Source organism: Ursus arctos, unplaced genomic scaffold, assembly GCF_023065955.2.
Source record: "Ursus arctos isolate Adak ecotype North America unplaced genomic scaffold, UrsArc2.0 scaffold_2, whole genome shotgun sequence".
Classification (NCBI taxonomy): domain Eukaryota; kingdom Metazoa; phylum Chordata; class Mammalia; order Carnivora; family Ursidae; genus Ursus; species Ursus arctos.
This window is the reverse complement of record NW_026622874.1, coordinates 76,871,176-76,883,630: the sequence shown is the minus strand read 5'-3', so window position 1 is coordinate 76,883,630 and position 12,455 is coordinate 76,871,176. Positions and strand designations below refer to the sequence as shown.

Here is a 12,455-nt window from a genome sequence, read left to right as displayed (position 1 = left end):
AGGATGACACCCCGAATGTAAGCCCGTGGACCGTGGCCACCGGCCTCACTTACTTCTGGAAGGGAGGACTGGGCGCTGCGCGTCTGCTTGATGGCCTCCTCGTAGCGGGGAGGGTCTTTCGTCTTGGGGACGGGGCTCCCAAACAGGGAGTGCTGGACGACACACTGCTGGGGTGGCGGGGGTGAGCCGGGCTGAGGCAAACAGAGGGAGGCACACGTCAGGTCTGGGCAGTGAGCTTCCTTGAGCCCTGGCCAGGCAGGGCTCTGTCCTCAGTACAGGACACCCATCATGGCAGTCCTCAGCTCGTGAGCCTCAGGACCCAGGACCCGTGCGGCTGACGGGGGGGGGGGGGGGGCTCTTGTGAGGGAAGGGCCACCTGGACCGTGGTAACAGCTAAGCTGCCCCGGAACCACTGTCACCACAGTAGTTTGGCTGTTTTGTCCCATGCACACTGCTACTCAGTCACTCCAAGGTGAGAGCGCTGGCTGTTGGGATGCTTTTGTACCCCAGGAAGCACGCCCTGTCGCGGCTGCTCCGTGCTCACGGCATTACCTTATTGGAAGTGGTAGGCCCATTCTGCAGGGAGGGAAGTGGGGCGCTTCTGGACTGCAGAACGCTGGTGGGTGTCTTAGTAACAAAGGGCTGCTGGACCACTGGAGCGGGTGCTCTCGGGTAGGGGAGAACGGTGTTCGACGCCGAGGTTGTGAAAACCTGTAACAAACCAATGTTTACCATTCAGTGTGTTTACGATAAAGAGCCACCAAGTATTCAGTGTAGGACTTGCCGGGCGCAGGTCTCCGAGATGACTGCTCCCTTCTGCTGCTGTAGCCCAGAGGCAGCCCTGACAGTACAGAAATAAATGGGTGGCACTGGGTTCCAGGAAAACTTTATCCAGAGACCGGGGGCGGGGAGAGCGGGGAGCAGGCTAGACGTGGCCCTTAGGCCACTGTCGACCCCGATTTTCCAGTGTCATCATCGCTTTACTCAGTGGTCTGTCTTTGACGGTGGCATGGACCGCATCTTCTGGGAATCAGCATTTACTCAGTATAATTTTTCTCTTAAGTGATAGCTGAATTTCTCCTCTTTTTCACCAGGGTGATCTCGTTTACTCTCGTGGCTTTAATGCTCACGATTAAGCTAGTAATCCCCAAACCCACCCCTCTTTTCCAGCCTTGCTCCCAAGTGCCACAGCCACATTTATAACGCTTACAAACAGAAATTTGGGACATCTCAAATTTAATCTATTCCAAAGTAAACTTTCCCCTTTCCTCCCACCACCTCCAGCCTCTGAGGAAAAATAATTCTTGGTTTAACCATTTATTTTTGAAACTCTGCTAAATGGAGCTGTCAGTCTCCTCCGCTTTCTCCCCTCAGCGCTCACACAGTTTCGGAACGCCTCCTGAATCAGGCCTCTGTTCTCTGCTGTCCTAATCTGGGCCCTTGCTACTGGTCACTGGAAAACCAGCACGGCCTCCTTGCTGAGCCTCCCTCCCTGTCAGCCCTCCACAACAGTTACAGCCTTGGCACCCACACCTGATCGAGTCCCCACACTCCCTGGCTCCTCTGTCCTTAATGGTAAAACCCTCCTCTCTGGCTGGCACGCGAACCTTCTACCACCTGGCCCCTTCTCTAGCCTACCAGAATGGCCACACATGCTGTGGCCACACTCAATTTTCCAGTTTCTTGAACATTTCTCCAAATTCTTGCAAGGCCCCATGTAAAGTCTGCCCCCTTCCGCGAAGCTAACTTCTGCTCTTTCAGGAGCGGTGAGGATTCCCTCCTGTGGAACTGCCGAGTGTGTGTTTGGCCCCCATTATGAGCCAAAGGTTTAGTGACCTTTTACAAATGTATGGCCACAGTGTGCTTTTGCAACTGTATTTCACAGGACTGATTCACTTGTAAAAGTATCTAATATACTTTATACCATGTATTCTGAAAGAGAAGAAGTTACCCCTGTATTTCTGTTGTAAATATATATATATGTATTTCTTAAGCGGGAAAGCGTATTTACGTGTGTGTCTCTGTATCCCTCCAAACGGCACAGCTGCTCTGGGTGAGGAGTTCTAGAAGTGTACTCCTCTTTGAAAAAGTTGAATTTCCTTATATTTGGTACAAGAATTTCTTCCTTTAAATTGGAATTAAGAACCCTAATTCTAGTATCTTGAGACTTAGTGAATAAGCCCTTATTTACCCTGTCTATACCGTGCTTTTCTCTCTCCTCCCTAAAACAAACGGTCTTGACATCTGAACCTTTGCTAAGCTTATGACTACATTAAAATGTTATTCTGAGCCCAAAGTAAGTAATACGCAAATATAACTCCTTGCTCATTGCGTTTCCCAGAGGAGATTTCAGAAGACAGCACGAGTTGATGTGACTACTGATGACCCCAGGCATTGTTTCTGTCTGTTGCTCAAGTGGTCTAAGCCCAGACAGTTCAACCACCTTGGGCCATGTCTACAGGTACACCTAATTAGCCAAGTTCTTTTATGCTGAAGATTAAAATTCTGGAACTAATAAATCTCACGGTTTAAAATAGTAAGACCTGGGGCAACTGGGTGGTTCAGTCGGTTAAGTGTCCAACTCTAGATTTCAGCTCAGGTCATGATGTCAGTCACGAGATCAAAGCCCATGTCGGGCACCACGCTGGGCATGGAGCCTGCTTAAGATTCTGTCTCTCCCTCTTCCTCTGCCCCTGCCCCCTCTAAAAAATAAATTAAAAAAATAAAATAGTGAGACCTATTTTTGAAGCCTGTAAGAGTTTTCTGACAAGGAGATGTGCACATAGCTCCACCTACTGGATGAGAGGGAATTGTGGTAACTTCTGGGGCTATCACATCAGAAACTTTTGGTGGGAACACAGGCAGAAGTTACTGAGCCCTAGACCAAAATCACCGTTGTAAAGACGAGGAAAATAACACTCAGAGAAAGTAAGTGAACTTTACGCCAGGCCAACCATGTAGGAAGTGGGAGCCCAGAATAAGCAGACTCGGGCCTTCTGGCTCTCAACCTGCAAGATGGCAAACTCTTCAATACATAAAGGCCATACTCAAGGTAAACCTTTCAGAAAGTATCTTTTTCATCTTCAATATCTCTTCCCAGGGAACAGCACTTACCGCCCCCCCCATTATTAATTTGAGAAGATATTTATTTTAAACCCCAGAAAATCCTACATATGAAGATTAAAAACATACTTTTAAAACTTTTACTTGGAAAGGGGTGTAACTGTTAAGACGAGCTATCTTTCAGTATTAAAGAACTCTCTTCCCCAAATAACTGGGTAATCCGCAGCCTGATGCCACATGCCCAGAGGCCAACCCGATGGGGGGCAATCATACAGAAAAACAAATAGGAGCTTCCCGTGAGGAGACTGCTCTGCGGATAGACGCCTGCGGGCTGGCAGGGCAGACGACAGTACCCCTCAGCGACAACCTGTCACCCACTAGCCTTCACTCACCTTTCTAACTTGCTGAGGCTGACTGAGCACATGGGGCGTGAACGTGTCTTGCTTCTGAGGTACGGTCTGGGCTAAGCCTGAGGACAGGGTGGCAGTTGCTGTCTGAGTCTGAGTCTGGATTCCTGCTTGTGCTGGAGTCTAGGAAGCAAATAAAGAAATCAATTTCATTGTTAAAAACAATCTCAGAATCAAGAGTTTAGACGTGGGGGCACCTGAGTGGCTCAGTCCGAGGAGTGCGTGACTCTTGATCTCAGGGTTTGAGCCCCATTTTGGGTGTAGAGGTTACCAGAAATATATAAATAAATTTTAAAAAAAAGCTTAGATGTGGAATAACGGGTCATGTGGGGCTCATCTCTGAAATGAAATAAAATATTTACAGATCCACACTTCATTTCATCAACACATAGATTTGAGCCTTAATTCTAAACCAGAGAGTGAAACCCCAGACCAGTTATTTTCATGCTCTTATTGCTTCTTAAGTGGCTAAGATTTTCATCTGGAAAGTTTGAGAAAAGAGAAGACCGAAATAAAAGCCTACAGGAGCTCGACACACACTAGGTCAGGTGTTATAATAAGTGGAATAGCAGCAGGGAGATCTCTGAGGCCCAACTGCCCAGACTCCTGCTTTTAAGCTGCAGGGTGTGCTCCCTCTGGGGGCAGCCCCAGCCACACGCTGGGGCACACAGAGGCCCAGAATAGAACACCATTCTTGTTCTGAGAACATCAACTCTACTGGAAGATTTGGTGGGGAAAAAAATGTGCAGAAGAGCTATATTAAAGAGTCGACCTTCAATTTTACAGGCACTGTAAAGGTTAAGCAGGGGAATTAGAATTTTTGCACAGGCCAAGGGCCTCAGGTCATGCTTCCTAACCCCAGAGGTACGGGACCGCTCCTTTCCGCCATTACGAGTGTCTGGGGCATCAAAGTTGAGGACCACTGCCCCAGATGGTTTCAGTTTACCTGTGGCCCACACATTTTGTTGAAACCTAGCAAGACGCATTACATAAAACAGCTTGAAGTCACTACACGGGTTACGTAGGCATAAAAGGAGACTTCATGCCAGCCAGTGTCTTATCACCTCTCTCAACAACATCCTCACTCCGAGGTTTGTGGTCACATTTCCCTTAGGTGCCCAACATGCCTTTGGCATCTTCACCTCACTGGCGTCTTTCAAGAATTACATTTAGGAGGCAGAATGTAGGAGCAGGCATCAAAGTGAAAGCTCTGTAGTCAGAATTATCCAGCTCTGGCCTGGAGCAACTGACCAAATCTTTCAAGGCCTCAGTTTCCCTATCGCAAAATGGCTGTTATCACTTAGATCTTCTGGAGGAAGGGAGGGCTAAAGAGAGTAAACCATTTAAAGTAGATGGGGTGCCTGGCTGGCTCAGTCGGAAGAGCGTGGGACTTCTGATCTCGGGGTCGTGAGGTCGGGTCCCACACTGGGTGTAGACATGACTTAAATAAAACAATAAAGCACGTGATGCCGTACCTTGCACACAGAAAGCGCAGTGACACTAGCTATTCTCACGATACCGTGACTAGTGTTTACAAATGCCTGCGCGTGATACGGTGCTCCCTACAGATAAAAGGTCTGGGAAGTAGAGAAGCAGCCCTTGTTCGTGTTCGCCATACAGCAACAGTGCTAGCGGTTAACATTTCTGGATCCCCCCTTTCCTGGCACCCCGGAGCCTGGCGTGGGGGCGTTGGGGAGAAAGCGTGGCCAGCTCCACTGTCGGCAGGCTGTAAGGCAAAGGAGTTAGAAGACACACTTCACACCTGGAGTTTGAGGCTGCCTACGGGGAGCTGCACTGAGGTGACACCGGAGCCCGGGATGGACAGCGGCAGCAGCAGCTGAGCAGTTTGCGTGGTGAGTAAAGCCTGAGGCGGAGCGACAACGGCAGGCGGCGGCTGTCCCTGCGAACTCACGTAAAACTGCGGGACGATGCTCTGCGGCTCCGCCTGCGCCACGGGCACCTCTTGCTTGATCACCACCGCCTTTTTGGCCACCAGGGCCTGGCCCCCAGTCGAGAGGGGCTGGCCGGGCACCGGGCCGGGCGGCCTGGAGCTGGAGCAGTCGCTGAGCGAGGTCTCGTCCTTGACTGAGGAGCCGGCGCCGCCGTGCTTCTGCTCTAACTTGGCCGCTGGACTGGCTGCGGAGCCGGCCTGTGGTTCCGGCGGCGGCTGCTGCCGCTGCCCTCGCTTCTCCACCTCCAGCTGCATTTTCAGAACTTCCACGAGCTTCTGCTCTTGTTCCAGTTTCCTCTTGAGCTCCTCGATCTGCTTCTCCTTCTCCTGCAGCTTGCGGTCCTTCTCGGCCGCGTCCAGTTCCAGACTTGACAGCGTGCTGCTCGTGGGGCTTGGGCTGTCCTCGGTGCCCGTCACTCGCAGAGGGGACGACCCCAGGAACTGCGCCGGAGACATCATGGTCATAATCTCCGTGAAAGTGTCTGCCATGTTTGTGTCCTCGGTCCCGAGACTGGACTGCTCTGAGGGTGACGGTGAGATGGGCAGAGGGGAGTTGACGGTCTCAACGTGGGTGACGGTGCTGGTGCCGGTGGGGGGCAACTCTGCCTTGAAGGAGGAGCCCGAGCTGGTCACAGGGTTGTGTAGTGTTGTGACGGGCAGTGCCACGGTGACTTCTGGGTTACTGGCAACGATGGCAGACGCGGGCACTGCCAGGACACCCCCGGCGGCGACCCCGCTGCTGGTCATTTCCTGGTAGGGTTTCAGGCGTTCAATGAGGTCCGGTTTGGTGCCTGACACTGGAAGACCCCTTAACTTCAGTTCTGTCTTCAGTTCCGATACCTGCAAGTACAAACAAGTCACACCTCCTCTTTCGGCACTGCAACTTCGGACATATGTATGGGACACGTCGAGGGGAAAGGGGCCTACGTCTGGCAGCTCCCTAAGACCACACATAGGCGAGCGGGAGGGTGTCTCTTCCTAACCCACAGACACGCACAGCTACACACCCGAAGCACTGCAAAGACCAGTGATCCAGCAAGGATTTAGGTCCAAGGATTGAAAACCAGAAACCATGATGGTAAGCGTCACATTCACTGAGTAATGACCGTGTGCCAGACACTGTCGGATGTGCTTTATTCTTTCCGTTCATCCTCACAGGAGCTGTGGGCATTATTATGACGATTCCTAGTTCACACAGGAGACGGGGGCAGAGAGAGGTTGACTCACTGTGGTCCGAGCTACCACGGATCACCGAAGGCTGAGCCGGGGTGGAAACCCACGCAGGCTGGCCTTGGAGATCAGATTCTCGACTGTGTACATTTTTTCTGCTTCTCCCAAAATTGGCAACAAGCAGGGAAGAACAAACCTGCCTCTGCTGTCAGAACTGGTTTGGTGTTGGCACATGGTATACGCTCAATGTATGAGAATCATTACTGGTCATTTTAAAAGAAACTTAATGGACGTAAACAGAAAGTGTGTCTACAGAGGTTATCTTATGTTGGTAAAGTTGGATGTCTACTGGAAACTTATCTACACATGCTAGACAAATCTGGCAAATCATTTATCTTTCTGTGGTACCTATGGGTGAATAAATCCTACTTGGAATTCTCACCTTTAAGTCATCCAAGCTAGAAGGCAGAGGTCCCGGCTTTCTCACAGGAGCAGATGTATTCTGTCTTGGAGTGTTAGGTGTGGTATTGTTCAGAGCTGAATTCCCACTGTTGTTATTTTTGTCATTGAGTGGCCTTCAAAAGAACGAGAAAGTGAGAGAGTTTATAATAAAATAATTTCTGAATTTGGCATTGTTTCTGCTAACAGTTTGCTAACTTGTGAAGAGAAAAATGCCACGGTCATGGGTTGGAAGACTCAATATTTTGAATATATCGATCAAATTAGATCTCAGTGAAAATCCCTGCAAGTTTTGTTTGCTTGGTCGGTAGAAATTTAGAAGGTGATTCTTAGCTTTCTACGGAAATATGAAGGACCAAGAAAGGCCATGGCATCCTTGAAGAAAGCAAAGTTGGGGGGCGCCTGAGTGGCACAGTAGTTAAGCGTCTGCCTTCGGCTCAGGGCGTGATCCCGGCGTTATGGGATCGAGCCCCACATCAAGCTCCTCTGCTGGGAGCCTGCTTCTTCCTCTCCCACTCCCCCTGCTTGTGTTCCCTCTCTCGCTGGCTGTCTCTGTCAAATAAATGAATAAAATCTTAAAAAAAAAAAAAAAAAGAAAAAAAAAGAAAAGTTGGAAGAGTTGTACCACCAGATATCAAAATTCATTACAAAGCCAGTTATGAAGATGGTATGGTGCTGGGGGCAGAACAACAAATGGAAGAGAACAGAGAATCCAGAAACAGACCCTCACATATACAGCCTCTTGAGTTATCACAAAGTTGGCACTGTCGTGCAGCAGAAAAGGGTGGTCCTTTTCTGGATAAATGGTGCTGGGCCACATTGGATATTCATACAGAAATAAGTAGGGCCTTTGACCCCTACGTCACACCATCTCGAAAACCTAAATATGAATTATGAAAACAATAAAGCTTCTAGAAAACTTAGGACAGTATCTTCATGTCCTTTGGGTAGGCAAAGATTTCTTAAACAGGACACAAAATGCACTAAGAAGGACACGTTCAAGAGTGAAAAGTCAAGTCATAGGAGATATTTGTAATATGTATTTATGACAAGGCCTCATATCTAGAATATACAAAAGTCTTAAAATCAGTAAGAAAAAGACAAAACCCATGGGAAAATGGGAAAATCCTGAACAAGCATATCACAAGAAAGTATATCCAAATGGTCAATAAATGTACGAACAAGCGTTTACCCTCAATAGATAGGGAGAACATGAAGAAAAGCACAACAAAATCGCACTGCATACCCAGCAGAACTGCTGTAGAATGACTAAGACTGTGGACGCCAAGTACCCGGAACATCCCGAGCTCGCAATCATGGCTGGTGGAAGTGCGAATTGCCACGACCACTCTGGAGAACTGTTTTATGCCATCTACTAAAGAAAAACCTGCACCTTTTGACCCAGTGGCATTCCTGGAAGGACACCTGACAAAGATACTCCTACATGAACCAAGAGACACAGGTGAGCATGCTTACTATGGCATTATTCCTACCAGCCCCAACTGGAAACAACCCAACTGTCCACTGAGAGGACGATGGGTGGATCAGTTATAGAACACTAGATGGAAAAAAATTAACTGCTGCTTCCTACACCGGTGCAGAGGCGTCTCACAGACACGACGCGGAGCAACAGCAGCCAGACCCATGTGTGTGTAAGAATGCATTTATGTAATGTTCAGAAACAGGTGAAACTAACCTATGGGGTACAAGTCAGGTAGTCACTGAGAGGGGACGCAAGGGGGCCTCCTGGGGATACTGATCACGTTCTACTTCTTGATTAAGGTGTCTACTTGGCATCCATTTTCAGTTATGATGTATGAGCTTCTCCATACCCTATACTTCATTTAAAAAGGTTATTGAAAAAATATTGGTGAAGCTGTTGTCCTTCTGTACTGATTTTCCTAAATTCCTTTCCATATCAAAACCAGGTCCCCGTCTAACTTCTTCCCCCTGTGTTACTCCTGGCAGCAGTGGCATTCCCTCTTCTGGGTGGTTGCTATCTGTTTGAGAAAGGTCCACCTGATAGTTGAGACCGGAGAGCCAATTTCATTATAGCTCCAGGTTTTTCTGTTGTATAAGCTTTGGTGCTGAAGCAAGGAGCTCTGAATTCCATATTCTGAAAGAGGGAGAGGCCCCCAGTTAGATGAGCTCTGTCAAGTGAGTTTTAGGAAGATTGTGTTTGAAGCCATTTCTGGCCCTGTCAACAGCTAACTCTTGAGACCCATTTTGGGGTCTTTGAAAATCTGCCTAAATTTTGTGGCAGTTAAATATTTTAAGTATTGGAGATGAAGTTTCTTAAAGTTTGGATGGAATGACAAATGTTTTATGTATCACTTTTTTCCTTTCTAAAATTTCAGTTTTAAAATCTTATATTAGAATTATGAAAACATTTAATGTAAATCAGGATTTCTCAACCTTATTTTCATTACTTTCCATGCAGGGAGCTTTTTTAGATTTCATTTTTCCTAATCAGCCTCCCAGTGAAATTTTAACACCATGGATGGACTGTGTAATTACCTACATACTGTATGTATGTCCATGCTTTCTTAAATAAAATGTGCAAGATTCCTCCCAACTTGTGCTCTCTTATGAACAATATTGTCTCCTTGAGAAGGCACGATGTACATTAATTATTCTATTCGTGCTGTCTTTTTGGCTGAGATTCTAAACACCCTGCTTGTTACTGAATGTGCTGACAGTGTAGATGAGAAATCCAAAGTTCAGACACATGAAGGGACCTTCCAGGACCCTCCACCAGGGTGCGGCTATGCTGGGACCACAGCCTGGTCTCCCAAGGCTGCTGCTCTCCCCCAGTTACCAGAAGGCTGTGTCACCAGGTAAAGTCCCACCGCTGTGGGTACTATGGGACTTCCACATTGTTTCCTGTGCTGGAATTTTGGTGAAAAGAAACACCGTAACAGAAAACAACATCTCCACTTTCAGGACGTGGAAATTACACAGAAGTGATGCTCAGTCTTTGTGTGGTGAACGAACACAGAACAATAAGTGATCTTTCCTCCTCGTTCTTTTTGTGGGATGCTTTCCTTAGGTGGGTGGCTTGGCTGCTGCAGTGGTGGGAATGTTTATGGAGGAGAAGGGGACTGTAGCCTTTGTGGAAAGACGAGGGACTGTAAGAGACGGGATCCTCCACACCTCAGATGTACTCTTCCCATCTACAGACCGGCCCCGCACAATTTCTTTCCTTACAGACAAGACTGTTTCATAGGTACCACACGCACACACAAAATCCTTTATGGGATTTTCAGTTTAACAGGTTTCCTTGCCTGGGAGTAGGGTCAGTCATTTCAGCTCTTCCTGGAGTTACTGTGAGGAGGAGGGTGATGTCACGTGCTGAGCACAGTGCTCGGGGCATCGTAAGGGGCACAGAGATGGGAGCCAGGGTTAGCGCTCGCATCCCTGCTTCCCGCTGCCAGAAGAGGGCGGTGGCAGGGGAGGACGCCTCCCTCGGGCCCAGACAAAGCTGTAAAGCAGCGGCCGTTTGCCTCTGATACTCTTCCAATTCTCTTTGGTCTTCCCTGGTTCCCTTCCAATGTCAACATCTCACTCAGGCCTGCTTGCTCTTAAAATAATAACATGCTACACAAATTCTTTCTTTCTTCATCTCTGTGCCCTGATGTTTTAGATTTAAGTGCTTTACAGTAAGGTCTGAATGACTAATAGGTCTAATCTTCTTTGAGATATCAGGATCTTAAAAGAAAAAAGTGAATTGATAATCGTTAGCATATGAGGAGATGTTTCCAAACAGAGGAGCTTTTTAAGTGTGTCTTACTCCTTTTCTACTCCTAGGAAAAAGGGTTTCCTATGGAGGAATGCTTAGCATACATGTAGAAAGCAAGAGTCAAGTTTCTACAGATCATAAGTTGAGTGGCTTGATCACCAAAAAAATTTTTTCTTCTAATGAAATTTTGCATCTTTTTTTTTTAGAGTTTCTTTCTGTGAGTTGAATGTAAGTATCCCTTTCTTCTGAAAACTGAGGGAAATGAGAGATAAGGTCTTTGCATTTTTATCTATGTTTCCCAGAAAATGCATACTAAGGATGGCTATCTTGGAATTTCTTTTAGCACATAATTAAAATTTGCAATGGAAGTCTTGCTACGGATTCAGTCTCGGAAGCTGGCGGAACTCACTTCCTTCTGTCTCTCCCAACTGGCCTCAGACTGTGGAAACATATTCCTTCTCCACAGTTGTTGGTCACCAAGACCTTTACTTGTCTTTGAAACATCTCTCATCTGTTCCTTCCTTCCCGTTATCAACGCCCTTTCATCTTCTCACATCTACTTTGTTGTGAAATTTCTGTTTTTCCTATTTCCAGACTCCCCTTCATGACCGGCATCAAACTGTTCTTCCTCGCGCTGTGACTGCACCGTGACGACCTTCTGAGTCACCTACCACATCAAGATTCAAGGCTGCCTGGCTGCAAGTCCTTCCAGACAGTGGCTCAACTCACTTTCGTCTTCTACTTTTCTGAAAAAGCTAATCACATTCTTTATTCCGGCTCTTTTCCCCCTCACCCAATAACCAGGCATCGCCCACTCCTTCCTCTGTTCTTGCACCATCATCATCCCCCCTTTGCTTGAAAGGGCCATTCCCTAGTTTCAGGCTCTTTCCCATATGCATATCCGCCTTTTCCCTAAAGCTTTCCTCGACCACTCCAGCTTCTACACTTGCCTTTTTTTTTTTTTTTAAACTGTTCATAAGAGGTCTTATGTGCTATTCTCATAGCACCCATGACTATTTGGGCGGAAACCAGACAAATCTTCCCTGGGTGAATAACTGTGAAAAGTCGCCTCTAACTTGAAAGGTTCGGAACGGAGTTCAGAGGACAGAAAGGGCGCTGGCACGCCAGCTGCCCTTGCGGGGACCAGGGCCAGCCCCTGGCTTCCTAAGCTCTGGGGACACGGAGCCCCCGCCAACCCCAGCAGCCAAGCTGTGCAGGGGACGGCCCTCGCGAGAGCACCGGGCCACGAGGCGCCCCCGCAGCCCGCGCGGCCCCCAGCCCCGTACTTGAGCGGCGCCGGCAGGATGGTCTGGTAGTTGTAATGCTGCTGCTGCTGGCTCAGGATCTGCAGCTGCAGGAAGAGCTGCTGCTGCTGGAGCAGCCGCGCGTAGTTGGAGTCCATCTGCGGCTCGTTCTTCTCCCCCTTCTGGTCGGGGGGAATGTACTGGTGGTACTTCAGCTTCTTCACCCGGGGCTTGGGGTCCTTGCACTTCTTGCTGCGGTGCTTGTCGTTGGGGTTCTTGGGATGGCTTTGCTGTTTTCGAGAAAAAGAGAAGAACGTTTTAAGTGAGGCCATCACACGCGGCCTCTTCCAGGGTGTGCCTCAAGGAGTGGGGAGAAAGCGGCGGTGCGCCTCCGGAGCCGGGGACGCCGCCTGGGACAGCGA

The 12,455-nt window shown here is 48.4% G+C and overlaps 1 protein-coding gene across 17 annotated transcripts in view; it reads right to left on the bottom strand.

Annotated features, from left to right (window-relative positions):
- Positions 1–12,455, bottom strand: part of MRTFB (myocardin related transcription factor B) — a 270,940-nt gene that overhangs the window by 22,666 nt on the left and 235,819 nt on the right. For 12 of the 17 annotated variants that reach the window (XM_057315559.1, XM_057315562.1, XM_057315558.1 and 9 more), the window contains 6 exons: positions 12,076–12,323; positions 7,034–7,166; positions 5,233–6,261; positions 3,456–3,593; positions 553–711; positions 54–191 (listed from right to left, as the gene is read on the bottom strand). In XM_057315559.1, coding sequence (XP_057171542.1) covers positions 54–191; positions 553–711; positions 3,456–3,593; positions 5,233–6,261; positions 7,034–7,166; positions 12,076–12,323 — 1,845 coding nt within the window. The remainder of the gene's footprint in view (positions 1–53; positions 192–552; positions 712–3,455; positions 3,594–5,232; positions 6,262–7,033; positions 7,167–12,075; positions 12,324–12,455) is intronic. The other 5 variants (XM_057315564.1, XM_057315563.1, XM_057315565.1 and 2 more) reach the window with 1 other exon arrangement.